This window comes from Chironomus tepperi, unplaced genomic scaffold (genome assembly GCF_022539635.2).
Source record: "Chironomus tepperi strain 1889 unplaced genomic scaffold, CSIRO-AGI_Ctep_v1 contig_461, whole genome shotgun sequence".
Classification (NCBI taxonomy): Eukaryota; Metazoa; Arthropoda; class Insecta; order Diptera; family Chironomidae; genus Chironomus; species Chironomus tepperi.
Genome location: NW_027226583.1, coordinates 1,117,773 through 1,144,784, shown reverse-complemented (window position 1 = coordinate 1,144,784; position 27,012 = coordinate 1,117,773). Strand labels below are relative to the sequence as shown.

Here is a 27,012-nt window from a genome sequence, read left to right as displayed (position 1 = left end):
TCAAAAATTTTAAATTTGTTCTCAAAAGTCTTAAATTGTTTTCAAAAATTTAAAAAAGTTTCAAGATTTTGAAAAATTTGAAATAAAATTTAATAGTTTTCAAAAAAAAATTAAAAAATTTTAACGGTTTTCAATCAAAATTTTGAAAACCGTTTTTTATTTAAATTCTTGAAAATAGTTCAATTTTTTCAATAAATAGAAAACCGCTGAAACTTGAAAAATGTCAAAATATGAAAATTTTTAAAAACCGTAACTTTTTCAAAATTTTGGTTAAAAAATTTAAACTGTCTTCAAAAATTTTAAATTTTTAATATTTTACTAAATTGAAATTTTTGAGAGCTTTCAAAATTTTCAAAAAATTTAAACGTTTTTAAAAATTATGAAAAATGTTATGAAAGTTTTCAAAAAATTGTAAAAACTTTAACAGATTTCGAAGATTTGAAAAAAAATTTAATCGGTTTTCAAAAATTCAAAAGTATTTTTATCAATTTTCACATTTTAATTTAAGATTTAGAATAACAGTAATTTTCAAAAAAAAATTAAATCTATAATTTAAAATCCAAATTTTTAATTTCAAAATTCATAATTTCAAATTCAATTTAAATTTTAAAAATTAAAAACCAAACATAAAATGCCACAAAAATCCTTCTTCATTCCACAAAACCATAACAAAAAATCAGCAACAAAAAAAAAGCTCCATACATGAATATTCATGAACGGAAGGAAGAAGATTCACACAATATGAGAAGAATTAATCTATAAGATTGTTGAAAAGAGGGAAAGCATCCATAACATATGTTTTCAACTTTTGGTTCATGCTACATGTGAGCAAATAGAACAAGGAGAAAAAGCTGTCGAAAAAGTTGAAGAAAATAGAGCAAAAAATTAAAATTGGTTCCAAACAAGGGGAAGCATGAATATGGTTAATTAAAATTTGACCATACAGCAATTTATATTTTTTCAGAATTTTAAATTTTAACGGATTTTAGAATTTTGAATTTTAACGGATTTTTGAACTTTGAATTTCGAAGAATCTCAAATTTTTGAATTTTAACGAATTTCAGAATTTTGAATTTAACAGATTTTCGAATTTTGAATTTTAAAGGATTTCAAAATTTTGAATTTTAATTAGGGTTGGGCAGAATTTTGAATTTTAACGAATATTTCTGAATTTTGAGTTTTAACGGATTTCAGAATTTTGAATTTTAACGGTTTTCAGAATTCTGAATTTTCAAAAAAATTTTCAAAATTTTGAATTTGTTCAACAAATTTCTGAATTTTGAGTTTTAACGGATGTCAATTTTGAATTTTAACGGTTTTCAGAATTCTGAATTTTAATATTTTCAAAATTTTGAATTTTAACAAATTTCTGAATTTTGAGTTTTAACGGATTTCAGAATTTTGAATTTTAACGGTTTTCAGAATTCTGAATTTTAACGGTTTTCAAAATTTTGAATTTTAACAAATTTCTGAATTTTGAGTTTTAACGGATTTCAGAATTTTGAATTTTAACGGTTTTCAAGAATTCTGAATTTTAACGGTTTTCAAAATTTTGAATTTTAACAAATTTCTGAATTTTCGTTTTAACGGATTTCAGAATTTTGAATTTTAACGGTTTTCGAATACGATTTTAATGGTTTTAAATTTTGAATTTTAACGGATTTTGAAATTTTAGTTTTAACGGATTTTAAGAATTTTGAATTTTAACGGTTTTCAGAATTTGAATTTTAACGGTTTTCAAAATTTGAATTGTAACGGATTTGAGAATTTCAAATTTTAACGGATTTCAAAATTTTGAATATTAATCTTTTCACAATCTATTCTATTCATATATTCAGCCACATCCCTAACTCAATATTTAACACCATTTATTGCATAAAACACAGGAAAATTTTCACAACATGCAATCTTCATTCCCTTCCATCTGCTGCCTTTGGAAAATATTTTAATATGTTTCCACAAATAACATATATGGCAACATAATCGCGTTCAACAATTTTCCTATGATCATTTATTCATCAAAATAAATCTCTGATATATACATGAATATATGTATGGATGGTAAGGATGATGCAACAAAATGAATATAAATAGGCAAGGATGTATGTTTTGTTTAAATATATGAGCTGAATATGAAAGTTTATATAAATAAAATTTAATGGGTTGACTGAGACAGGATATAGTAAAATGATGAACTGGATATGAGTAATTCAGGATTACTAATAAATGTGGATTGGATTGGCAATTTTAACGGTTTTTGAATTTTTAAGTTTTAACGGTTTTTTGGATTTTAAAAAAATTTACCGGTTTTTGGATTTTCAAATTTTAACGGTTTTTGTATTTTCAAATTTAAACATTTTGTATTTTCAAATTTTAATATTTTTACTTTTCAAATTTTAACTGTTTTAAAATTTTAAATTTTACCGATTTTTGAATTTAAAATTTTAACGGTTTTTGTATTTTCAAATTTAAACATTTTGTATTTTCAAATTTTAATATTTTTGGACTTTTAAATTTAAACGTTTTTGTATTTTCAAATTTAAACTTTTTTGTGTTTTCAAATTTAAACTTTTTGTAATTTTCAAATTTAACGGTTTTTATTTTCAAATTTTAAATTTTTTTGTACTTTTGAAATTTAAATGTTTTTAATATTTCAAATTTAAACTTTTTTGAAAATTCAAATTTTAACTGGTTTTTGAATTTTCAAATTTTAACAGCTTTTGAATTTTCAATTTCAACGGTTTTTGAATTTTCAAATTTTAACGGCTTTTGAATTTTCAAATTTTAACGGTTTTCGATTTTTCAAATTTAACGGTTTTTGAAAAAATTTTCAAATTTTAACGGTTTCTAGATATTTGAATTAAAGCTGCGCTTTAAACCAGTTTCAATAAGCATCAAGCAACCAGTTTCCAGCAACTAAACAAATTTGTCCCCAATTTCCAAAACGTCTAAAAAAGAGCACAGACACACAATATGACAAGAATGAGTAAGGATGAATCTGAAGCATGTCTAGTAAATAGGGGATAAAAAGGCCTAAACATTTATCCATTCTGGTCGACTGTTGAGCAAATTGATGAGGTTTACTTATGCAAAAAAAAAAAAAACATTGTAAATGTAGATCAGTGTGTACATTATGAAAATACTTATTTAGCATATATGTATGCCTAACTCATCCCATACCTAATAAAATTTTGCTATCTATTTTGCATGTAAAAGTAGTAAACTAATTTTTGAATATAATAATAATCCATTAAGTAGAAATAAATTTAATGTTTATCGCCTAAAAGAGTTGAATTTGATATGAAGCATCATAAAATTTGAAATTTTGTATTTTGTGGCTTCTAGCTTTCTATGCTACATGTGAAAGTACTTTAGAGTAATTATTCTTCCAAAATTCATAATATTTAATTCAGGTTGAAATTAAATTTTTATATCTAGTAAGTAAGGCGGGATGTTCAGTTGTAACGTAACGTGAGAAATTGGCTTTTTGATACCTCCTGCCTCTCTCTTGCTTAACCTTGCCTCTCTCATGCCTCTCGCTTGCCCCCCTTTTGGCTCTCTCTTGTCTCTCTTTTTCCTCTCTGTTGGCTCTCTGTTGGCTCTCTGTTAGCTCTCTGTTGGCTCTCTCTGTTGGCTCTCTATTGGCTCTCTATTGGCTCTCTCTTGTATCTCTTTTGTCTCTCTCTTGTCTCTCTCTTGGCTCTCTCCGGACTCTCTCTTGTCTCTCTTGGCTCTCTCCGGGCTCTCTCTCTCTCATCTCTCTTTTCTCTCTCTCTCTCTTATCTCTCTCTTGGCTGTCTCTCTCTTGCTCTCTCTCTGTCTCTCTCTTGGCTCTCTCTTGTCTCTCTCTCTCTCTCGTGGCTCTCTCTTGTCTCTCTCTTGTCTCTCTCTGGTCTCTCTCTTGTCTCTCTCTTGTCCCTCTCTTGCCTCTCTCTTGCTCTCTCTTTTTTCTCTCTTTATGCCTTCTCCTTCCTGTTGTTCTCTCTTACTTCTTTGCCCTCCTTGCCTCCCTCTTACACCCCTTCCCCTCCATAATAATTAATCTCTCTATAAGAACGTTTCGTGATAAAAGGACGACTCCTAAGGGAAGATTCGTAAATTACGTCATACTTAGGAATGATGAAGATTTTAATTCAATTACTGAATACAAATTTTGGTTCATGATCTCGTTACATAGCACTACAGTAGGAGCAACGTGCCTAAAAATGCTGTTTTTACAATTACGTAACTTCCAAACGTTCCCCAATTCTAATGAAATTGTTAGAAATGTTCATACATTTAAAATGTAATTCCGTAAATTTTATAAGGTTATAATTTTATATAAAGGAATTTTCATCCAATTTGCACGATTTTATGACTCAAAATTCGACAGAAATTTTGCTGAGCTTGAATTTTATTCTTTTTTATATAAAAAATTTTTTCATTGGAAAAATAAGCTTGAAATTTTCTTAGAAAAAATCTTATTCAATGTAAACGAACCTGAAAGAATTAAATCGGTGCTTACTTTTGCAAAAGCTTCTTCTGTGATTGAATTTGCAGGAATGCGATTCTTTTGAAATTGAGCGAAGGGTTTTGAATTTTGAACTTAATGAGAACTTTCTGCACTTAATTTTGATTTAATATTTCTGAGAAGCTTGGATTATGCTATATGATGAATTATTTTGATGGAATCTTCAATAGAACGTGGGTTCAGAGATTATGTAATGTGAAAAATCGTCTTTTTGACACCCCGCCATTCAGACATTCAGACAACAGTCAGGCAACAGTCAGACAACAGTCAGACAACAGTCAGACAACAATCAGACAACAGTCAGACGACAGTCAGACAACAGCCAAATGACAGTCAGATGATAGTCAGACAACAGTCATACAACAGTCAGACAGTCAAACAACAGTCAGAAAGTCAAACGACAGTCAGACAACAGTCAGACAACAATCAGACTACATTTTGACAGTCACACAACAGTCAGACAACAGCCAGATAACAGTCAGACAGCATTCAGACAGTCAGACAACAGTCAGACAACATTCAGACAACAGTCAGGCAACAGTCAGACAACAGTCACACAACAGTCAGACAACAGCCAGATAATCAGCCATTCAACCAGACAGTCAGTAGGACAGTATAAATGCAAATTAGACAAAGACAGGTATGGTATCCATTCCGAATTAATATCTTTACTTGAATTAGATCCTTTCGGATAGTAACCTTATAACTCCACCCAAAATTCATTGAATTTTCCATCAAATAAGTTCATACTCAACATTAACAAAAGCTCATTATAACCTCAAAATATCCCAAAATGAATCAAATTTCTTAAGAAACATAAAACAATCAATATTTCAGATATTCAATGTCTGAATAGCTATAATAAACGTTAGAATTTCCACAAAAATTCCATGTTAATTGCTACCATGAATAAATTACTTCAATATTTAAGGCATTCAACCCTTTTTTGAACAACAGCACAATAATAAGTAGAATTACAAAACAGACAGTTAGATTTAAAATAGAAATTTTCATTGCATGTAAATTGTTGTGTTGGAAGGGAAAACAGTTTGCGAGAGCAAATGCCCTAAGATACAGACATACCCAACTCAAACATAATTTTTAATAAATCACGGTGGAAGGTTGCAGAACAATTTTTTTTTTGGAATTGCTCAGGATAAAAATTTACATTTAATTGCATAAAGTGGAACCAACTTGACATTTTTATGGTAGAGAAAGGGATTTTCCTGACTGTCTGACTATGTCTGACTGTGGGTGAATGTGTTTGACTGCGTCTGGCACTATTTGACACTGTCTGCAACATTGGTTGAGACACTTTTGACATTACTTGACATTGCATGACATTGGCTGACGTTGCCTGAAACTACTTGACATTGCCTGACTCTGTCTGACATTGCCTGACACTGACTGACATTTCCTGACACTGACTAACTCAGTCTGGCACTGCCAACAACTCCCTGACAGTAGCTGACATTGCCTGACACTGGCTAGCATTGCTTGACACTGCCTGAGATTGTCTGAAATTGGTTGGCATTGGCTGATACTTTCTGACATTAACTGACACTGCCTGACATTGCCTAATGCTGCCTGACATCAACTGACATTGTCTGATATTGTCTAATACTGATTAACACTTTCTGACACCGACTGACATTGCCTGGCACTTGTTGACATTGGATGACACTACCTGACACTGTCTAACATTTATTGACACTGGTTGACATTGCCTGACACTGCCTAAAACTACCTGACATTGACTAACAGACTTATCACCTGACTACCATAGTAGTAGACTGCCTTACTCACTAAGTGCCTTTACTGCCTGGCTACTTGACATTGTTTGCCTGACTCCCTAACTGCCTTGAATGTGAAGAGATGCTTCAAATGCGCTATAGTCATTCAAACAGCAGCACAAAGGCTTTTTTAACTTTAAGAATCTTAAATGAAATAAAATTAAAGGATAATGAACCAATCAGACTTGTTCTGTGTGTTTCCAAAAGGTTAAATTGAAATCGACTTGATTCCTATCCTCCATTTAGAATTTTTCAAATGCTTTGATAACAATTTTCTAAAGCTTGTTTTGCCTTTATACAGCACAGCAGCAGAAGGAAATCATTCTTTGGAACAACTTTTTCTTCTTTAAATTATTCGAGTTAAATTTTTGAAGGAAAAAATCTTAAAATTCTTTGAGCTTTTTTCTTGTTTTTCCTCTCATTATCACAATTTCTCGTCTTTTCATCACTCAAAATGATAAATAAATAAAATTTCACTTATTTTTTTTTGTTTTTTTCATTTTCTTCAATTTGAGCTTTTTGTGTGCCAACATAACCAAGATGCCACAAAATGAAATATTCTTTTCATTTTATATTTTCAGGATCTATCTTTTGTATTTGAATAAATGTGGAAGGAAATATTATTCAAGTTTGAAAGGAAATTTAATGATGAGACGCGTTTTAAAGATGAATTCAAGATTCTTAAATTATTAAAGCTTTTTTGAACAATTTTGAGCTTTATGCCACAAATTTGAGCTTTATGCCACAAATTTGAGCTTTTTTGAACAATTTTGAGCTTTATGCCACAAGTTTAAGCTTTTTTGAACAATTTTGAGCTTTATGCCACAAAGTTGAGCTTTTTTGAACAATTTTGAGCTTCATGCCACAAATTTGAGCTTTTTTGAACAATTTTGAGCTTCATGCCACAAACTTGAGCTTTATGCCACAAATTTGAGCTTTATGCCACAAGTTTGAGCTTCATGTCACAAATTTGTGCTTTTTTGAACAATTTTGAACTTTGTGCCATAAATTTGAGCTTTTTGAACCAATTTGAGCTTTATGCCACAAGTTTGAGCTTTTTTGAACAATTTTGAGCTTCATACCACAAAGTTGAGCTTTTTTGAACAATTTTGAGCTTTATGCCACAAATTTGAGCTTTTTTGAACAGTTTTGAGCTTTATGCCACAAATTTGAGTTTTTTATCCAATTTGAACTTTATGCCACAATTTTGAGCTTTTTTGAACCAATTTGTGCTTCATGCCACAAATTTGAGCTTTTTTGAATAATTTTGAGCTTTATGCTACAAATTTGAGCTTTATGTCAAAATTTTGAGCTTCATGCCACAAATTAGAGGTTCATTGAACAACTTTGAGCTTTCTGTAATCATCTACAATTTTAATTGTGTGAATTTGAAAATTGGAATTTATTTGAATATAAAATATGACTAAATCATCAATCTTGGACAACATGCATGTCCAAAACACTATATTTTAATTAAATAAAAGCTCATAAAAGAACCAAATAAATTATTCAAAAGAAACGAAAACACAAATAAAATAGAAACTAAAAAAAGAGTTTAATCAATGAGACACAGACAGTAAACAGTATAAAATAATAGCCAAAATGTGGGATGCCCTTTCATGCGGTTTCTGCCACAAAAAGCATCATGGTAAACAATAAACAACAAAAAAATATAAATTTTAATTGCATTTACGTCCACCACAACATTGCAGCTCTAACGAACATCAAACACTCATTTCCACTTAACAATTCAATTTTTCTGATGGAAGTACTTCTTTTTATGGTCATTGAAGTTAATTTATTGATAACGGAACAAATGAAACTTTTTCTTAACCAACTTGACATCCTTAAATGATATAAATTTAACAGTCAGAAGCCACAAAAATTGGGTTTTTTTTTTTCACTTCCGATTTCCATTCCATTTTATATCTGTTGAACTTTTAATGTTGATACTTTTTAGTGCCAATGTCATTATATTTTATTTAAGCGACACAGAAAAAATATTGAGGATGGATGCTTATAGCTCCTATTAACCTAACAATTGACTTTTGACACCATTCGAAGGGAGAGGAAATTCTGCTTTTTTTTGTCGTCGTACCTTTATTAACCTCATAATGTTTCGATCCCTTTTTTTTCAATGCTAAAGCACCTCCAATGACATTATCTAGTAAATTGCGTGAACGATACAAGTAAGTAGGTTGGATGAAGAAAATTGTAATTTTTATTTTATATGTGGATAATGTGAAAATGAAAGGAAGGAGTTTATTGAAATGGGTGTTGAGACAAAGAGGTTGGGAGGGTGCGTTCATCTATTATGTTGCTTGTTTTATGTTAGGATGCCTTTAGGCTTTTAGGGCTTTAACATTGCTATGTCACTGTATTTGCTATTTTATTTCACCATGTCGGCTCAAAAGCTAAAGTCCTAATGTTCTACGATGCCGAGACCAAGACGGATGATTCCATGATTCAGGAAACTCTCCTATAATCTCAGTATCGGTACCGAATTCGGTCTTGATCTCGAGAAATGGTCGAAATCCAGACTTCAGGAAACCCAGACTTCAGAAAACCTTACAGTTTGTCAATTTTTGAGATACTATCTAAAAATTGTCCTGAGAAGGTTGAGTAGGTCATTCCATAAGAATGTGTCCCAAATCGAGTTTTTTAAAACAGTATAAATCCTCTTAGTTGATTTACTTTCTAACTTAAGAAAAGATTCAAGACTAAAAGATCTCAATAGAAGGATTAACTCTTACATTGCTTGCTGTATGGTTGTTCAATTAAGGATTAAATAAGTATTGACATCTTAATGGATTGTTTTAATTGGTATGGCGTTTTGAAATGTTAAAGGAAATTAGAACTTTTAAAGATTTGGATTCAGTGTGGCAAATCAAAGGTCGTCAGGTCAAATCATGTCATTCTGGAGAGTGGACAATTGATGAAAGTGACTTTTTGTCACTTCAGTATCATTCTAAATTTTGAAATTCACCCTCAAGGCATAAGGTTTAGACATGGTGTGAAATCTGACGCCATGCTTGCGAGAATATAGCCTAAGGCTGGATCTTTATCCATATTTATCGAATCTGATTGAAGTCAAAGTCACGTCAGCCGGTCGCTGCAGAGTATACAGAACAAAAAAGCACATCAGGACCATAATACGTACGAAATGCAAGCTTGCAATTCTTTGTATAACCCCAAAGTAACAGATACTATGATTCCCTTTGTTCAACATGTTTCTTGACGACTACCAAGACAGTTCCAACCCTAACTAAAACTCTCATCAGCAAATCACAAAAATGTTCTCAGTAAAAGGAACAATTCCATTTTCACCAAGAATCACTTAAGAATCTTGCCTGATAAAATTACATCTTATCACAATTTCCATCAATTCCCATAAAATTTCCTTTCAAATCTACACGTAGGGTAATGTTCGCTTCCTTTCTCGCCCTCTTCTTTTTTTATTGCAATCAGCACATTTGATGTGTCAATTCCATACTTAACATTTTGCTTGATTTGTATGAATGTGTATTTGATAAGAATATTTGTCTATCACTTCACAGCAACAGCCAAGAGAAGTAAAAATGGAAGCAGAAATAAATGTAATTACGAGTGGGTAATAAAAGCAGGAGACAGTGTGTCGCACTGGCATTTAACAAAAGCTTCTACAACATTTAACCTGACTGTTGGCTTTTTAAATCGCTTTATGGGAAGTCTTTAAATGACTTTTTATGTCATTCACTTCTTTATCAGCTTCTGGATCTGTTTTTGTTTCTTAACTGTTCCTAAATTGTGGATATAGAGTGAAAGTCTTTAAGTGATATTCTCTAGGTACGATTTGGAATTGCCAAGAAATAAAAAAAAAGAGTAATCTATTGTCTGAAAATGCTTACAGCACAAAAGGAAGATTGGAAAATTTATTGCAGTTTTTCTGTTGTTTATGCTGGAGATTTTTACTATTTTATTGGCATTAAGTGCAGTTTTTTTGGGGAGAAGTGATGCAGTTTGGTGTCGGATTTCTAGCTTCTGTCGATGCTACAACGAGTGATACAAACTGAGCTTTTAAGGTTGCAACACGAACTCCACTAAGAGAACTAATTTATTTGTGTCGCTCGGGTATATTTAGACGTCTCCCTCCATCCATCTATCCATTCGTCCCTCCATTCCTCCATCCATCCCTCCATCCGTCCTTCCATCCGTCCCTTCATCCGTCTTTCCATCCATCCCTTCATCCGTCTTTCCATCCATCCCTTCATCCGTCCTTCCATCCGTCCCTTCATCCTTCCCTCCATCCGTCCTTCCATCCGTCCCTTCATCCGTCTTTCCATCCGTCCCTTCATCCGTCTTTCCATCCATCCCTTCATCCGTCCTTCCATCCGTCCCTTCATCCTTCCCTCCATCCGTCCTTCCATCCGTCCCTTCATCCGTCTTTCCATCCGTCCCTTCATCCTTCCCTCCATCCGTCCCTTCATCTGTCTATCCATCCGTCCCTCCATTTGTTCCTCCATCCTTTTCTCCATCCGTTCATCCATCAGTCTCTCTATCCGTCCTTCAAACCGTCCCTCAATCCTCCATCCATCCATCCTCCCGACTCTTCCCTAGGCCAATTCACTTATTACGTAATGCAGAAACTCGACTTTTTGAACCCGACCCCTGTACCCCCTGCAACTAAATCGTGATGGTTCATTCTTTGACACTTAACAAAATCAGCCCCACTTCCTCTTCCCCCAGCGCTGTATAAACGTTTCGTAGTAAGTGAAGGGTCCCCACGTAATTTCCGAACCTCCCCTCTTAGAGACTTACTTGCCACATTCTCCCAATAATTCACAAAAATCAATCAAATTCATCATCATCTCTCTCATGTCGCACCATATGAATTGACATAATACACAGCATCACCAAAGCACTTTTTGAATTATTTTTTTTCTTTCCGGGATAGAATCATTAAGATTGAAGAGGAAATGAATGATTGTGAAAGATATAATTTATAAGCTCTCTTTTTTGGAACATCACCATATACACCTCAATCAATTTGCAATTTATTTTACTCTTCAACATCGTCATTAAATATTGAAACATTAATAACAAATGATTTAGCGCTCAATTATCTACGTTAGTCATCTCCAATCGATATTCATCTTCTTGTGCTTTTAATTAGCGGGAATTTTGAGGAAAATTGTGCAATTTGGGCTTTTTGGGAGATTGTGAATTTTGAATTTTTGAAAACCGTTAAATTTTAAAATTTTGAAAACCGTTAAATTTTGAATTTCTGAAAATCGTTAAATTTTGAATTTTTGAAAACCGTTAAATTTTGAATTTTTGAAAACCGTTAAATTTTGAATTTTTGAAAATCGTTAAATTTTGAATTTTTAAAAATCGTTAAAATTTTGAATTTTGAAAACCATTAAAATTTTAAATTTTTGAAAACCGTTGAATTTTAAAATTTTTAAAAATTGTTGAATTTTGAATTTTTAGAAAACCATTAAATTTATTTTTGAAAATCGTTAAATTTTGAATTTTTGAAAATCGTTGAATTTTGAATTTTTAGAAGAGATTAAATTTGAATTTTTGAAAATCGTTGAATTTTGAATTTTTGAAAACCGGTAAATTTGTATTTTTGAAAATCGTTAAATTTTGAATTTCTAAATGTCGTTGAATTTTGAATTTTTAAAAGCCGTTAAATGTCGAATTTTTGAAACCCGTTAAATTTTGAATATTTGAAAACCGTTAAGTTTTGAATTTTCAAAAATCGTTAAATTTTGAATTTGGTCAAATGCGCCATAATCCCCATTTTTGATCAAACTTATCAAAACTACTCATTAATATCACTATGCAAATATTTCATCTCACCTGAATATTCATTGCCAGAATTAAGAGCAGATGGCTGCAATCGATTTTCCATTTCACGAAGTCTTGTCGTGAGGCTTTGTGTATGAAGAAATAAGAAAAGTGTGCAAACTATTGCAATGACAGCAACAAATTCTGTAGATCTGAAATTGAAAAAGAGATAAAAAATTATGTATTTTTTTTTATGCTGAATAGACTGAATTTATGTTTCTTTATTTTTGTGTGTCTGTTAGCTGCGCTTTCAGATTTCAATACACATGAATAATTAAATTATCAATTAAAACTAAATAAATTTCAATTGGATTTTTTGATGAATTTTCATCTTTCTAGAGGAGATGAGGCGTGACATACTGTAAAATCACGTCGAGGAAATGAATTTTTTAGAGCATAAAAATTCAAAAGTTAATTCTATTATTAATTGTACTTTAAATGCTGTTAATTGTGTATAGAATTAAGCTGAGTTTAATTTTGAGTTGATAAAGAATTAAACTCGGTGGTGCAGCAATTTCGTTCTTCAGGTCTTAATTATCAACATCGACAAATGGGTTCGAATCTCAAATTCATCTCATGCTACTTTTTCAAATCAAATGTACTGAAAATGCAGATCCACAGCCTTATTTTGAAGGTTACAGAAAGTAATGTAATCACAGGAATGATTCCGATCGGACCATAATCCAGGAAGTCTATGTTTGAGTGCAGTGGCCAAACAGATTATCAACGCATATGCCAGATACCGTCGAATTGCCCCGACTGAAGCTTAAGTTCTGCATTATTTTGCCTGAAGTATACCCAGTTCATTTTGATTCTGTGGGAATCGAACCCACATCCTCACAGAAAATTACAAATCACAATTTTGATGCCAAACAAATCAACTACAAGCTTTACATTCTCATCCACAAATTGTACTATATATGGCTCAATACTCCTTGAATGCTTCTTTGTTCTAACATCAACTTCTACTTCCAAATGAATGAATTATTCTATTTCATACTATAATTGAATATTCATCACACAATATTTACGTCAGTCTCTTAATTTTAGCATTAAAGTCAATAAAATAAGACAAATAATATAGTCGACTGTATGAAAGTGAAATAAAGATATTTATGAATTAATATGGAATAATTTTAACATGACTGTTATTGACAGATCATTGAGGAAAATGGCAAAAAGAATGTTGGGACGTGCGCTTGTTAGGTAACGTAAAGAATTGAGATTTTGACCATGCATCATTATTGTCCTTTTGTCTTCCTCTTGCTAGCCATCAAACCCCCATGGGTTCGGAACAACTACCCCTTCATCTCAAGCTACGTTACATAACAAGTGAACGACCCCCCAAAAACATCCTTAATATTTGTAGTAATAGAGATGGTTAATGAATAATGCCATCAAAATGGAAATGCTGATGACAAAGCATCGTATCGATTTTCTTATTATTTGTTGCTCAAACAATAAATGTCTTTCTATCCTATATCTTAACTTGATTAGATTTCTCTGTCTGTATAATAAATATGTGCACAAAAAAAAAACGAGAAGGAATACAAATAAATACATAAATAAATGAATGTGCCGCATTTATTTGGTTTGCGCTTATAAAAGCTGAAATGCCTCAGAGGCACTTTTAGGTTTCATTTCTTTTAATTTTTGCAAATATGTGAGTTGTTAAGGATGTCATTAAATATTTGATTAAATGTTCGGTTGTTCTTTCAAAATCCGCTCATTATTGATTTTGTTAATTCTTTTTGAAATTTGTTAGAATTCAAATTTTTGACATCTTCTTTTAATCCATTGTTTGCAAAAATTGAAAGAAATGAAAGCAAAAGTGCCTTGAGGCATTTCAGCTTTTTAAGAAACCAAATAAATGCGGCACATTCATTTATTTATGTATTTATTTGTATTCCTTCTCGTTTTTTTTTTGTGCACATATTTATTATACAGACAGAGAAATCTAATCTGTTAAGATATAGGATAGAAAGACATTTATTGTTTGAGCAACAAATAATAAGAAAATCGATACGATGCTTTGTCATCAGCATTTCCATTTTGATGGCATTATTCATTAACCATCTCTAGAATCAAATATTGAGGATGTTTTTGGGGGTCGTTCACGTTATGTAACGTCGCTTAACCGGACGGAAGTTGATCCAAGGAAGGTGGGTCGGAACTAGCATGGGCAAACGAGGCATCGGAGGAAGGCCAGAACTAGGGTTAGGGTCCCGATATCGAGAAAGCATAATTCTCCCTAATCAACTTCTCAATCATTACATTGATCATTCCCAAATCACTTTGACTAACCAACTCGAAAATGACAAATCAAAGTAAACTTAATTCCATAAATAATCCATTAAAGAAAACATTATTTCCATTCATACAGTCGACAATGTCTTTAATAATTGACTTTAATGCTAAAATTAAGAAATTCAATTCCAATATTATTTTAGCTATACTTTTGTAATGTCCAAAAATCATCCAATGGAAATGCCTTAAAGACGAACAAAACAAAGAGATTTTTCCTCTTTGTCAATTTCATAGCCTGTGGATTTATTGTTGAAACATTATATGTCTATTATCCTTCTTTTATATCATCTTTTTTTTTGTGTCTGCATTTTTTACAAGACGGGAGGATTTTCATGGATTTGTCGCATTTTGTGCTGTCTAATTGACGATATGACATTTTTTTTTTTGTTTCCAGTCGACGTCAACAAATCTTGCCTCATGAAGGAGTGCAGACATGAAAAGGATCTTTTGGAATGATATATCGCATAAAAGTAATAACAATAATGTTTGCTGCTGCATCCAATTTACATAACAATCATATCTATGAAGCACTTATAATCCTCATTGTAAATCCCAAATATTCACAGAAAATTAAAATCGTCAACATGTAATCCGCAATTGCCATATAATCTTTTGCGATATTGCATGTTCATAGTTTCCCGTTAAAATGGAAGAGCTTCGCTAAGCGAACTCGCGTATTGTATACAAAATGCACTTTTACGGTACAGGAAATTTATGTTTTATGCATTTGTACTTTTTATAGAGATAAGAACTGAACATTGTTGGAGATGACTATGGCGCACAATGCCTTTAAAATGTCACAGTAGAAACTCAAAAATATAAAAGAAAAATTCCAATATTTTGAAAATACTCTTAATGTTTAAAAATCATCCAATTTGAAATGCCTTAAAAAACAAAACAAAGAAATTTTTCCTCTTTGTCAATTTCATAGCCTGAAATTTATTGTTGAAAATTATATGTCTAATCCTTCTTTTATATCAAATTGATTTAAAAAAAATCTGCATTTTTTACAAGAAATTTTCATGGATTTGTCGCAAAATTAAATTTCTAAAAAACATTTTAATTTTGTTTCCAGTCGAACTTTACAAAAATCTTTAAAATTTTAGACATGAAAAGGATCTTTTGGAAATTTGAAAAAGTAATAAAAAATTTAAAGCTAAGCATCCAATTTACATAACAATTGATATTATGAAGCACTTATAAATTTGTAAATCCCAAATATTCACAGAAAATTAAAATCGTTCAACATGAATCCGCAATTGCCATATTCTTTTGCGATATTGCATGTTCAAAGTTTTTGTTAAAATGGAAGAGCTTCGCTAAGCGAACTCATGTATTGTATACAAAATTTTAAAAAATTTATGTTTTATGCATTTGTACTTTTTATGAAGATAGCAACTGAAATGTTGGAGATGACTTTAGCGCATTTAATAAAATGTTGAAAAAAATTAAAAATTAATAGAAAAATTTAAAAATTAAAAATTCGTCAAAATTTAAAAAATTTAGAAGAAAATTTAAAGAATTTAAAACGAATTCAAATTAGAAAAAATTGAAAATCAAAAAACATTAAAAATGTAAAAAAAAATTAAAGATTTTAAAAATTTTAACCATTTTCAAATTTTAATAGATTTTGAAAAACTTAGAAATTAAAATTTGGAAATTGAAAATTTTTGAAAAACGAATCAGAATTTTTTTTGAAAACTTTTAAAATTTGATTTAAGAAATAGTTTTTCAAAATCGAATTTCTAAAATCGTGGAAAATTCAAATAAAATATCATTTGAAATTTGAATAAAAATAATATTTCAAAACTTTAAATCTTAAAATCAGTTGAAAAGATTTAAAATTAAAATTTGAATTTTGAGTTAAAAAATTTAATTTTTGACATTTTTAATTTTAATTCAATTTTGAATTTTTAAATACCTAAATTTGCACTCAAATTTGAATTTTAACTTTTCGAATTTTAATCATAATTTGAATTTTGAATTTTGAATTTTGAAATTTGAATTCAAATTTGAATTTTAATGTAATCTTAAAAATTTAAATTTTCTGAGTTCTAAAAACAGTCAATTCACTCAAAATTATAAACAATTCAACATCATTTCCCAAAATATCAGCTATGGATACATATGAATAAGTCAAAAGCAGCTCTTTTTATAATCTTTTCTGACGACATTGTTCACTACTGGATATTAATATGAGCAGTTTATTTTCATGCACGCTAGATGAAGTTTTATTGAAATTGATATTGCAAATAAAACTAAAGCAACGATTTAATAAATATCAATATATATACATAAAAAATAATTCGTCTCATCGCATGTCAGCTGGCTTAATCACGCTTGGCCACACAACAGTAAACAGATTGGATTTTCGAACTAAAGAATTCTCTATTTTGAATTTATTTATTTGCATAATAAAAAATACTGCTTGTGCTTTCGTTTTAGCTGACTGCTTTATTTTTTGTTATTTTTTTCTTCTCGTAATCATGATATTGTTTGATGTGTTTTTGTAGCGATTATCTCATCACATGTGGAATATGTTGATGTTGATGGATAAATTTAATATTGAAATTTAATCAACAAATGGAGCTCTTATGAAATTGGATGGATTTGACAGACAAGGACTTTTGGAGTCAGTTTTCTAGTTTTCAATGTCGAAAGTTATTGCTCAAGTTTTAATATTTGGAACTTTAAAAGTAAATATTTTAAATCAAGTTTTTTGAAATTTTGTAAATTTTTGAATTCTTGAAAATTGTTAAAACATGATTTTTAAAAATTTGTCAAAATTTGAATTCATGAAAATTGTCAAATTTAGAATTTTCAAAATTGTTAAAATTTTAATTCATGAAAATCGTCAAAATTTGAATTTTTGGAAATGGTCAAAAATTTGAATTCATGAAAATTGTCAAAATTTGAATTTCAAAAATTGTTAAAAATTGAATTCATGAAAACTGTCAAAATTTGAATTCATGAAAATTGTCAAAATTTGAATTTCAAAAATTATTAAAATTTGAATTCATGAAAATTTTCGAAATTTGAATTTTAAGAATTCGTTTAAACTCTTTAATTCATGAAAATTGTCAAAATTAGATATTTTAAAATTGTTAAAATTTGAATTCATGAAATTGTCAAAATTAGATATTTTAAAATTGTTAAAATTTGAATTTTTGAAATTTGTCGAAATTTGAATTTTAAAGATTTGAATTTCAAAGTTTTTTTAAATTTGAATTCATGAAAATTGTCTAAATTTGACTTTTAAAAATTGTTAATATTTGAATTAATGAAAGTTGTCAAAATTTGAATTTCAAAAATTTTTAAAATTTGAATTCAAGAAAATTGTCGAAATTTGAATTTATGAAAATTTTCAAAATGTGAATTATAATTATAAAATTTAATTACAAATTTTTAAAATGGTCAAAGATTGAATCTTTAAAATTTGTTAAAATTGGTTTTCATGAAAATAGCCAACAAGTAATTTTCAAAAAATTTCAAAGTTTGAATTTTAAAAATTCTCAAAATTTAAATTTTTTTAAAAATTAACATTTGAATTTTAACATCTCAACATTTTGAAAATATAAATATTTTGAAATTCATCAAAATTTATATTTACAAAAATAACGAAAATTAGCAATTCGTTAGCCTACTCACAAGTAGGTAACATAAACTCATCACACAATAAATATTAATGAATATTTATATTATTTTTGAAATATGAATTTAAAAGAAGCCAAGAAGCGTTAAAGTGAGCAATAATAACATTTTTCCTCTTATTTGCCAAAAAAAAAAGTAATTTAATGTATTTAGAGCATATTACGTATTTGACACTGAAAATTGTGTAAACAAACTGTCATGACAAGATGAAGAAAAAAAATATTTAAAAAAAGATAAAAAAAATTTTTAAAATGATTTTAATGAAATCGTGCATTTAGCGACATAATTTTCAAGCATGGCATGACAATAAAAAATGTTGATGATTCCCAGCAAAGAAAATGTGAAATAAATTACAGAAATGAATGTCACTGCCGTCTTGTGTCTTGATTTCGTAATGGATTGTGGTGTGTCTTTTTTTTTTTTTGCTCGTGTACTGTAACTTCATGCTGTTCACTGATGCTGTAAAATCTCTCAGAAATAAAAAAAAATTTGCTCTGCTGCATTTCAATGCCGAAGAAAACTTAATTTTTATTTAATTTTCTGTCTCTTCCTTAGATTTTTTTCAGTTCCATTCTGTGTTGATACGACAAAACAAAGACAACTCAATTCCGAATAACAGCAGAAAACAAAAACATTAAATAAACATTGTTTTTTTTATTTCACATTCGAGTTCATAAAATTATTTTTAATGTGCAGAACTTCTGCAGAATATGGAAAGACGATGGTTCAGAAAAAGACTTATTGTTGTTTTGTCTAGAGTTTTCAATTTCAATTCTTAGGATTGTACTCAGTATTATTTACAATTCAATTCTGGAATAAAAAGTTCTAGTTTTGTCATATTTAAGTAAAAGAAAAGAATTTTACTTTAAAAAAATTGTTAAATTCAAAAAATTTTAAATTCTTTTTAAAATTGTTTCATTTTCAAAGACTTCATAAATTTTTGAAATTTGAAAATATGTTTAAATTTTAATTTACATAATAATTGAAATAATTAAAATTTAAATAATTTTTTCAAATTTTCAAGTGAAAGAATTTTGAGATGATTTAAAGAATTTTCAAATTTTTAAGAATGGAATAAAAAAGTTTCAAATTTCTTAAAAAGTTTTGTTAAAAGTTAAAAATTTTAAAATTTATAATTTTTGAGACACTTTTTTAAGAATTTTCAAATCGAATAAAAAAGTTTAAAACTCGTAAAAAGTTTTGTTAAAAGTTAAAATTTTTTAAAATTTATCAAAATTTAATTATTTAAAAAATCTATTGAATTTTTTTAAAATATGAAAAGTTTTCTAAAATGAAAATTATTTTGAAAAAAGTTAAACGTTTGAAATTATAAAATTCGGTAAAATTTGAATTTAGAAAATTCAAAGAAATTCAAAATTCATGAAAAATAATGCTGAATGTAAAAAAATTTAAAGTCATTAAATGCTAAAATTTAATTTAAATTTAATTAATTTGATAAAATTTAAATTTCAGAATTCTGTTATTTTGGATTTTTTGAAAGAAATCAAAACAAACATTTAAAATTATTTAATTATCTTCAAAAAACAGTTTGAAAATTTTTTCTATTTTAAAGCAAATCGTTACATTTTGAATTTCGAAAAACCATTAAAATTTCAAAATGCTGTTTAAATTTCGAACTTTAAAACCTGGAAGAATCCTTGATATAACTTCAATTTCAACAAAACTGTGATATTTCAAATTGTCAAACAGTGAACTAAAGTTTTGAATTTTAGACAGCCATTAAATAGTTTAAATTTGTCTAATTTAAATTCAAATTAAAATTCAAATTATAGGAATTGAAATCAATTTGAGTTAAAATTTTGAAAAATCGTTTAAATTTTGAATTTTAAATCTTTTTTTTTTTTTTAAATTTCAAAAATCTTTTAAATTTAAATTGTCAGCAAAGCCTTTAAAAACCCATTCATTAGCCATTCCAAAATGCACTTTATCCATCCCATCAGCAATGCCTTCAACTTCAAACAACTTCATTCCATTTCTCATTCCACTCACAAAATTTATTCTCTTTATTTCATTCTTCCAGTTCTGTTTAGAACTCTTATCAGTTGACAATGCAAACATTTTCATTCTGTTTCTCCTCATTCTTTCATGCTTTGTCTCCTCTTCACTGTTTTTTTGTGCTGTTTTCTTTTCAATTGAGATTGAAAGTTTTTGTATTTACCAGCAAATTTACTTTTCATTTCTGCTGTTATTTTTCATTTTTTGTCTTCGTGCTTTGAAATAACTCAGCTAGTTGGGAGACGAGATGCATTTCTGATATGAAAACAAAGAAAACTCTTGTGATGACTTAAAAGCATAAATAAATCCTGTGAGGACTCTTCATTTTTTATATTCACACCGTTTTCACGTGTGAATGTATTGAATTTGTTCAGATTGAAAAACCAGTTTTTTGGATTTTTCAGCCAAACTAAGCATAATTGCAAGTTATGTCCTATCGCAAAAAGTTTGTGCCTGGAATTTTACATCATAATCAAAAAACAGATTTGGCTTTGGTGGAGGCATTGCTGAGAAAATCGAAAAATTCGCTTTCTGTAAGCAAGCAAACAAACAAGTTAATCAGCAAGAAATCTCAATAACGAGACATCGTAGAGACTTCTAGTTTTTTACAAACGATCCGTGTTGCTCTATAGAAGAGCTGATTAGTTTTTGGTGATGGCAGGAACAGCCGTTGTTTCTAAAAAAGCAAAAAACCTTCGTTTTCATACAAAATTTCAAAAACAATTTCAATGATTATTATGATTTTTGAAACATTTAACATTGAATGAAAATCATCAAACATGTGCTAAGCGAAGCTTGGCCTACCCGCTGGAGCTTGATCCCTCAAACATTTGCCAAGCGAAGCTTGGCCTACGCGCTGGAGCCTGATTCCTCAAATATTTGCCAAGCGAAGCTTGGCCTGCCCGCTGGAGCTTGATCCCTCAAACATTTGCCAAGCGAAGCTTGGCCTACGCCCTGGAGCCTGATTCCTCAAATATTTGCCAAGCGAAGCTTGGCCTACGCGCTGGAGCCTGATTCCTCAAATATTTGCCAAGCGAAGCTTGGCCTGCCCGCTGGAGCTTGATCCCTCAAACATTTGCCAAGCGAAGCTTGGCCTACGCGCTGGAGCCTGATTCCTCAAATATTTGCCAAGCGAAGCTTGGCCTGCCCGCTGGAGCTTGATCCCTCAAACATTTGCCAAGCGAAGCTTGGCCTACGCGCTGGAGCCTGATTCCTCAAATATTTGCCAAGCGAAGCTTGGCCTACCCGCTGGAGCCTGACTCCTCAAACATTTGCCAAGCGAAGCTTGGCCTACCCGCTGGAGCTTGATCCCTCAAACATTTGCCAAGCGAAGCTTGGCCTACGCGCTGGAGCCTGATTCCTCAAATATTTGCCAAGCGAAGCTTGGCCTACCCGCTGGAGCCTGACTCCTCAAACATTTGCCAAGCGAAGCTTGGCCTACCCGCTGGAGCTTGATCCCTCAAACATTTGCCAAGCGAAGCTTGCCTACGCGCTGGAGCCTGATTCCTCAAATATTTGCCAAGCGAAGCTTGGCCTGCCCGCTGGAGCTTGATCCCTCAAACATTTGCCAAGCGAAGCTTGGCCTACGCGCTGGAGCCTGATTCCTCAAATATTTGCCAAGCGAAGCTTGGCCTACCCGCTGGAACCTGATTCCTCAAACATTTGCCAAGCGAAGCTTGGCCTACCCGCTGGAGCTTGATCCCTCAAACATTTGCCAAGCGAAGCTTTACGCGCTGGAGCCTGATTCCTCAAATATTTGCCAAGCGAAGCTTGGCTTGCCCGCTGGAGCTTGATCCCTCAAACATTTGCCAAGCGAAGCTTGGCCTACGCGCTGGAGCCTGATTCCTCAAATATTTGCCAAGCGAAGCTTGGCCTACCCGCTGGAACCTGATTCCTCAAATATTTGCCAAGCGAAGCTTGGCCTACCCGCTGGAGCTTGATCCCTCAAACATTTGCCAAGCGAAGCTTGGCCTACGCGCTGGAGCCTGATTCCTCAAATATTTGCCAAGCGAAGCTTGGCCTACCCGCGAGACTTTTTATGGACGGTGTGAATATATCCGCATTGGGTTTCTACCCGATACACTAGTTGATTTATGTTTTGAATTTTTCTTTTCTGTTGTTTTGTGTTTTGTGAAAATTATTTAAATTGTTCACTTTTTTTGTGTGATTTCTGTCGTGATTTAAGAACAATGAGAATGTTGATGGACATTTATGAATGAAGTCGTTATTAAGATTTGAATCAGAGTTGCAAAACAGGCAAATATGACAGTTTAAAACCGTACAAAATCTTGGTAATTTGTATGGTATTTTCTTTCAAAAATTGAAATTTTTTAATTGTTTGTTGGATTTTTTTTAAAATCTAAAATTTTAAAATTTTTAATTTAAAAAAAATGTAAAGGTCTTTAAAAAATCACAATTATCACGAATTGACGATATGGTAATGGATTATGTACGAAATTAACAAAATTTAGTGATTGAGAAAGCAAAATTTAAAAATTTTAAAGTAGTTAACTTCTAAATTCCCAAAAGTCAATGTTTTTGAAAATCTAAAGTTTTATGAATATTCGAAAGTTTAGTTTAAAATTCAATGTTTAAAAAAAAATCAAATTTTTTAAATTTAAAAAAATAGCTTTCAATTGTTTTAATTTTAAACGATTATTTAACAAATTTGTATCAAAAACTTAAATTTCAAATTCATTAAAAATCTGCTAATAATTATTGAAAATTTAAAAAAAAAATCAAAAAGTTCTGAATTGTCAGCAAATTTCAACCATCTCATCTTCACTCAAATTGTTACATAATAAGTAAATAGCCCCTAGCGTTCCATTCATTTTTAGTTATTTCTTTTCAATCAAAAGTTTTCTAAAATTTGTTCGAATGAAATATTTAAGTAAAAATATTTGATTTGTATTATTAAAATGTAGCAAAAATTAGACTTCAGGCTAGTAATTCGACATAATTAAAAAAGTTTATTTTAACCATGACGTCTATTATTTGAAGGTTAAGGTTTGAAAATCTACAGACAAATTAATAATTTAGAAAAATTTAAAACTTTAATAAAAAAGTATTTAAAAATTTTTTATTATTAATTTAAATTATTCTAAAATTTCAAAATTCTAAAATTTGAAAAATTGAAAAATAAAATTAAAATTTTCTATTTTTCAAATTTTTAAGTTTTAAATTTTTTTTAAAATTTCAGCAAATCGTCACCATTTCAATATTTCTCATTTCATTTAAAATCTTTTCAATATAACTTTATTGTTCTTACTAGCTGTCCAATATAAGTCAATGTAAAAAAAGAGCAATAAAACTCTTTCATCTCATTCAATTTTTCATGAACACAACAATTAATTACAAAATTATCTTTAGACACTGCTTTTTTGTCCTCCCATGTGCACGACTTTTGCTACAACTTTTATTTTTTATTTATTTTATTTCTCAGTTCCAATTGCAATTTCATTTATCTCTTAATCTGCTGTACCATTTTTCATAAGACACGAACAATAAAAATATATATATAATAAAGTATAAAATGAAAAGAAATGTAACAATAGTTGGATTATAAGAACAATAGCTGAAGTACTTCATCTCTGGCTTTATTTCTCCACAGGGAGACATCGATAGTCAACTTGACGACCAATTCAATTAATTTAATTTTATATCAACACAAAATAAAAATAAAACTAGCATAGACGTGGACACTCGTGACCGACGGAAGTGCATTTTCCCCGGACATAATGCGCACTTTTCCCGTTCATAATGCGTATTTACCCACACATAATGCACATTAAATGCCATGATTATAGAACACAATTCTGTCATAAAACATCATATTTTATGAGAGAGTAGTTGAGCAACAGACAGACGGACCAACGGACAGACTGACAGACGGACGAACAGCCATACAGAAGGACAGACAGATAGACAGACAGACGAACAGACAGACGAACAGACAGACGAACAGACAGACGAACAGACTGATGAACAGACAGACGAACAGACAGACGAACAGACAGATGGACACTCAAACAGACAGTCAGACAGACGGATGCGGACAAAAGTGTCTTGTCCTCTCAGAAAAATGCACTAAAAACGAGCAAAAGAGGAAAGAAATGCTTTATTTCTTGATTGAATGAATGACTGACTGTGAATGAGCTGTAAATCGTTGAAAGTTAAATCAAATGGACAATAGGAAAATGAATGGTCGAGTGATAGATAGCAAAGTTAATTTCGTTTATAATCTATGAATACATTCGCTCGATTGGAAAGAAAAGAAGAACTTTTTTTGTATGGATATAAAATACGGAATTTCATACAATTGAAATTAAATCCTCAGTGAAGCATAAGGCGTGTCATTTAATCTCGAAGAAGAAATTTTTTGGACATGGTGTGGATTTGACTGATAATTTCTGTGCCTTTCTCTCTCACTTCTTTCCAAAAAATGTATAATTATAATTATTGCAATCATTATTATCAATGATTGTTATGGAATGAGGAAATTGATTTGCTTTTTTGGCAGGGGATAATTCATAAATTACGTCCATCAGTAATTTGGTTTGCAAACTTCATATTACTTCTTTGATCTGAAGTGGTCCCAAAGAGACAATGAGCAAGTACTCCTCAATGAGCATGCTCACGTTTATACACAAAATATATGGCATTTTGCCATAACCTCAAATAACCCTCTCATAGCTCAGTGTTAGGCCCACCCGACCAAAAACCATAAGACGTCTGTTCGAGTCCCACTCGGGATCCGTTTTACCGAATTATACTTTTTCTGTCAGATCAACAGCAATATTAGATAATACTGATTGTGCTGGAGTAACAAATCAAGCTTTACAAACTTTAATTGTGAGCTTAAAAGATTGGTTTAGAGTGTAGGGTGCGCAGATGTTGAACGAAAGTTGAACAAAAGATTATAGCTGCTATAAATAATATCTCAATATGTTCAAAGTAATTCCGTATACATCATCTAATATCCGCGAGGTAACATTATACCCGAGAAGCTTGCGAGAAGCAGACCAATTTTACATACGGTTGGCTTGAAGCTGATTGGGTTTCCTGAAGTCAAAGTTTTAAGGAAAATTCCAAACGGAGACCGAGCTCGACTAAGACCGAGACAGAGACTTTGATCTCAACGAATCTTGAGACCAAGACCAAGAAGTTTCGAGGAACTGTCGAAACTGAGACCGAGTTAGGCCGAGACCAAAACCTAGACCTAGATTGAGACTACAAGAGATTTCTTTAGAATTTTGACAAGTATCGAGACCAAAAAGTCTTGACAACTTTCGAGACTTAGATCGGGAAGTCTTGATCTCGGTCTCTAGTACCTTTGTCATGTGACACTCATAACAAATCCTAACAGGCAAAGAGTACGCATTCATAGACGTTCATAGAGTACGCACAGAAAAACCACCATGGTACCTTTAATGGACGGCACAAGGAACAGCAACATCTGCATCTCATAAACTCCAAGATCATTGGAACCCCTCTTCCCCCACTCATAGACATCAACCGTCATTGTCAAATAACCCCCCAAATCCAAAACTGCAATCAAAACAACTTTCGTTAATCAGTTTCACTTAATATATCTGTTGATCATCAGTTTAATGACTGTCATGCATCAAACACACACAATGCGTGTCCATTTTTATTACAAATTTGTACAAATAATTCAGCCTTAATGTTAGATAATTTAAAGCTGATAAATAACGTTTGGAACTAATTTGATCTTTGTGGATGTCACGTGCTGCCTCAAAAGCTCATTAAACTCTGCAAATTGGACACAACGGATGTAAAGCACGTCACCAATTTGTATGAAAATTCACACTTTTCTGGATCGACATTTGGCTTGCATTTGCTGGCAATTGCCAATAATCTCGGATTCATCAAATCATTGGTCGACAATGGAATCGGCAGCAAGTCAACTAAATTGATGAAATTTACATTTCCATTTTTAATAATTTCCAGCTCTTCCAATATGCAAGTCAATACGCATCGTGGCTCTTTGTAAATAATTGGATTGTCTAAAAATATTGATCGAATATCCAGCACCGGAAATCCTTCCATTAGTTGACATTTTTTTGCTGCATCCTAAATAGAATTTCAGCTTGAAATTGGAATTTTTTTTGCATAATAATTTGAGTCATACCATAAACAAATCCGTACGTTCCTGCAAACTTTTGCCATTGCTATGAACGACAAACAACGCGACTACAATTTGGATGATTTTCATTTGTTGAGGATTAACAAACAACTGATGAGAATGAGAATTAACAAAAAAATTGTCTGGTTTAAATCTCTTCGTTTGTGCTGAGTGTTGTGTAATATCTGGATATGCCAGAGAAGGAGTCAGGGGTAAGTGTTCCCGATGCCGAAACTCGGTCTGGGTATCGGTTACGGTCTAGAGAATTTGTCGAGACCTAGACTTTGGGAAACCTTAGTCAGGGTTTCAAGTTTCAGTAGCATTCATATTATTGGTAGCCCTAAATTTTATCGATTCCAGGTACGTAAACCCGTTATTTTGTCACCAGCCAGGCGAATTAACTCCTTTAAAATGGATCGAAAGCATGTCTCATGATGACAACAAAGCAACATCGCATTTTACAGTTAATGCAACGCCATAGTAGAAGGGCCATTGTGTGGTGTTTCACTACCAGAGCTTTCTAGGCTAGATGGAGCTAGTGCTTCTTGTATGGATAAAATTTGCCAGAACTCTTTACTTAGAAAAATAGACAAGATTATTATGGTTTCCTTAAAACACTGTTGGTCTGCGCATCTTAAACGCAAGAAATGTAAACCTCCAGTTTTTGGACGAATGCAGCGTTAGAGAAATAATCCAGAAACTCCTTAGGGTAGACTCGAATATCATGAGTTATAAGACTAGATTAGAGTCTAAAATTG

General features: G+C 31.0%; 1 protein-coding gene across 1 annotated transcript in view; it reads right to left on the bottom strand.

Annotated features, from left to right (window-relative positions):
* The window catches only part of pip (heparan sulfate 2-O-sulfotransferase pipe), a 97,071-nt gene that overhangs the window by 10,833 nt on the left and 59,226 nt on the right, over window positions 1-27,012 (bottom strand). Inside the window, exon 2 of the mRNA XM_070651480.1 lies at window positions 12,148-12,287. Within this exon, the coding sequence (XP_070507581.1) occupies window positions 12,148-12,287 (140 nt within the window). The remainder of the gene's footprint in view (window positions 1-12,147; window positions 12,288-27,012) is intronic.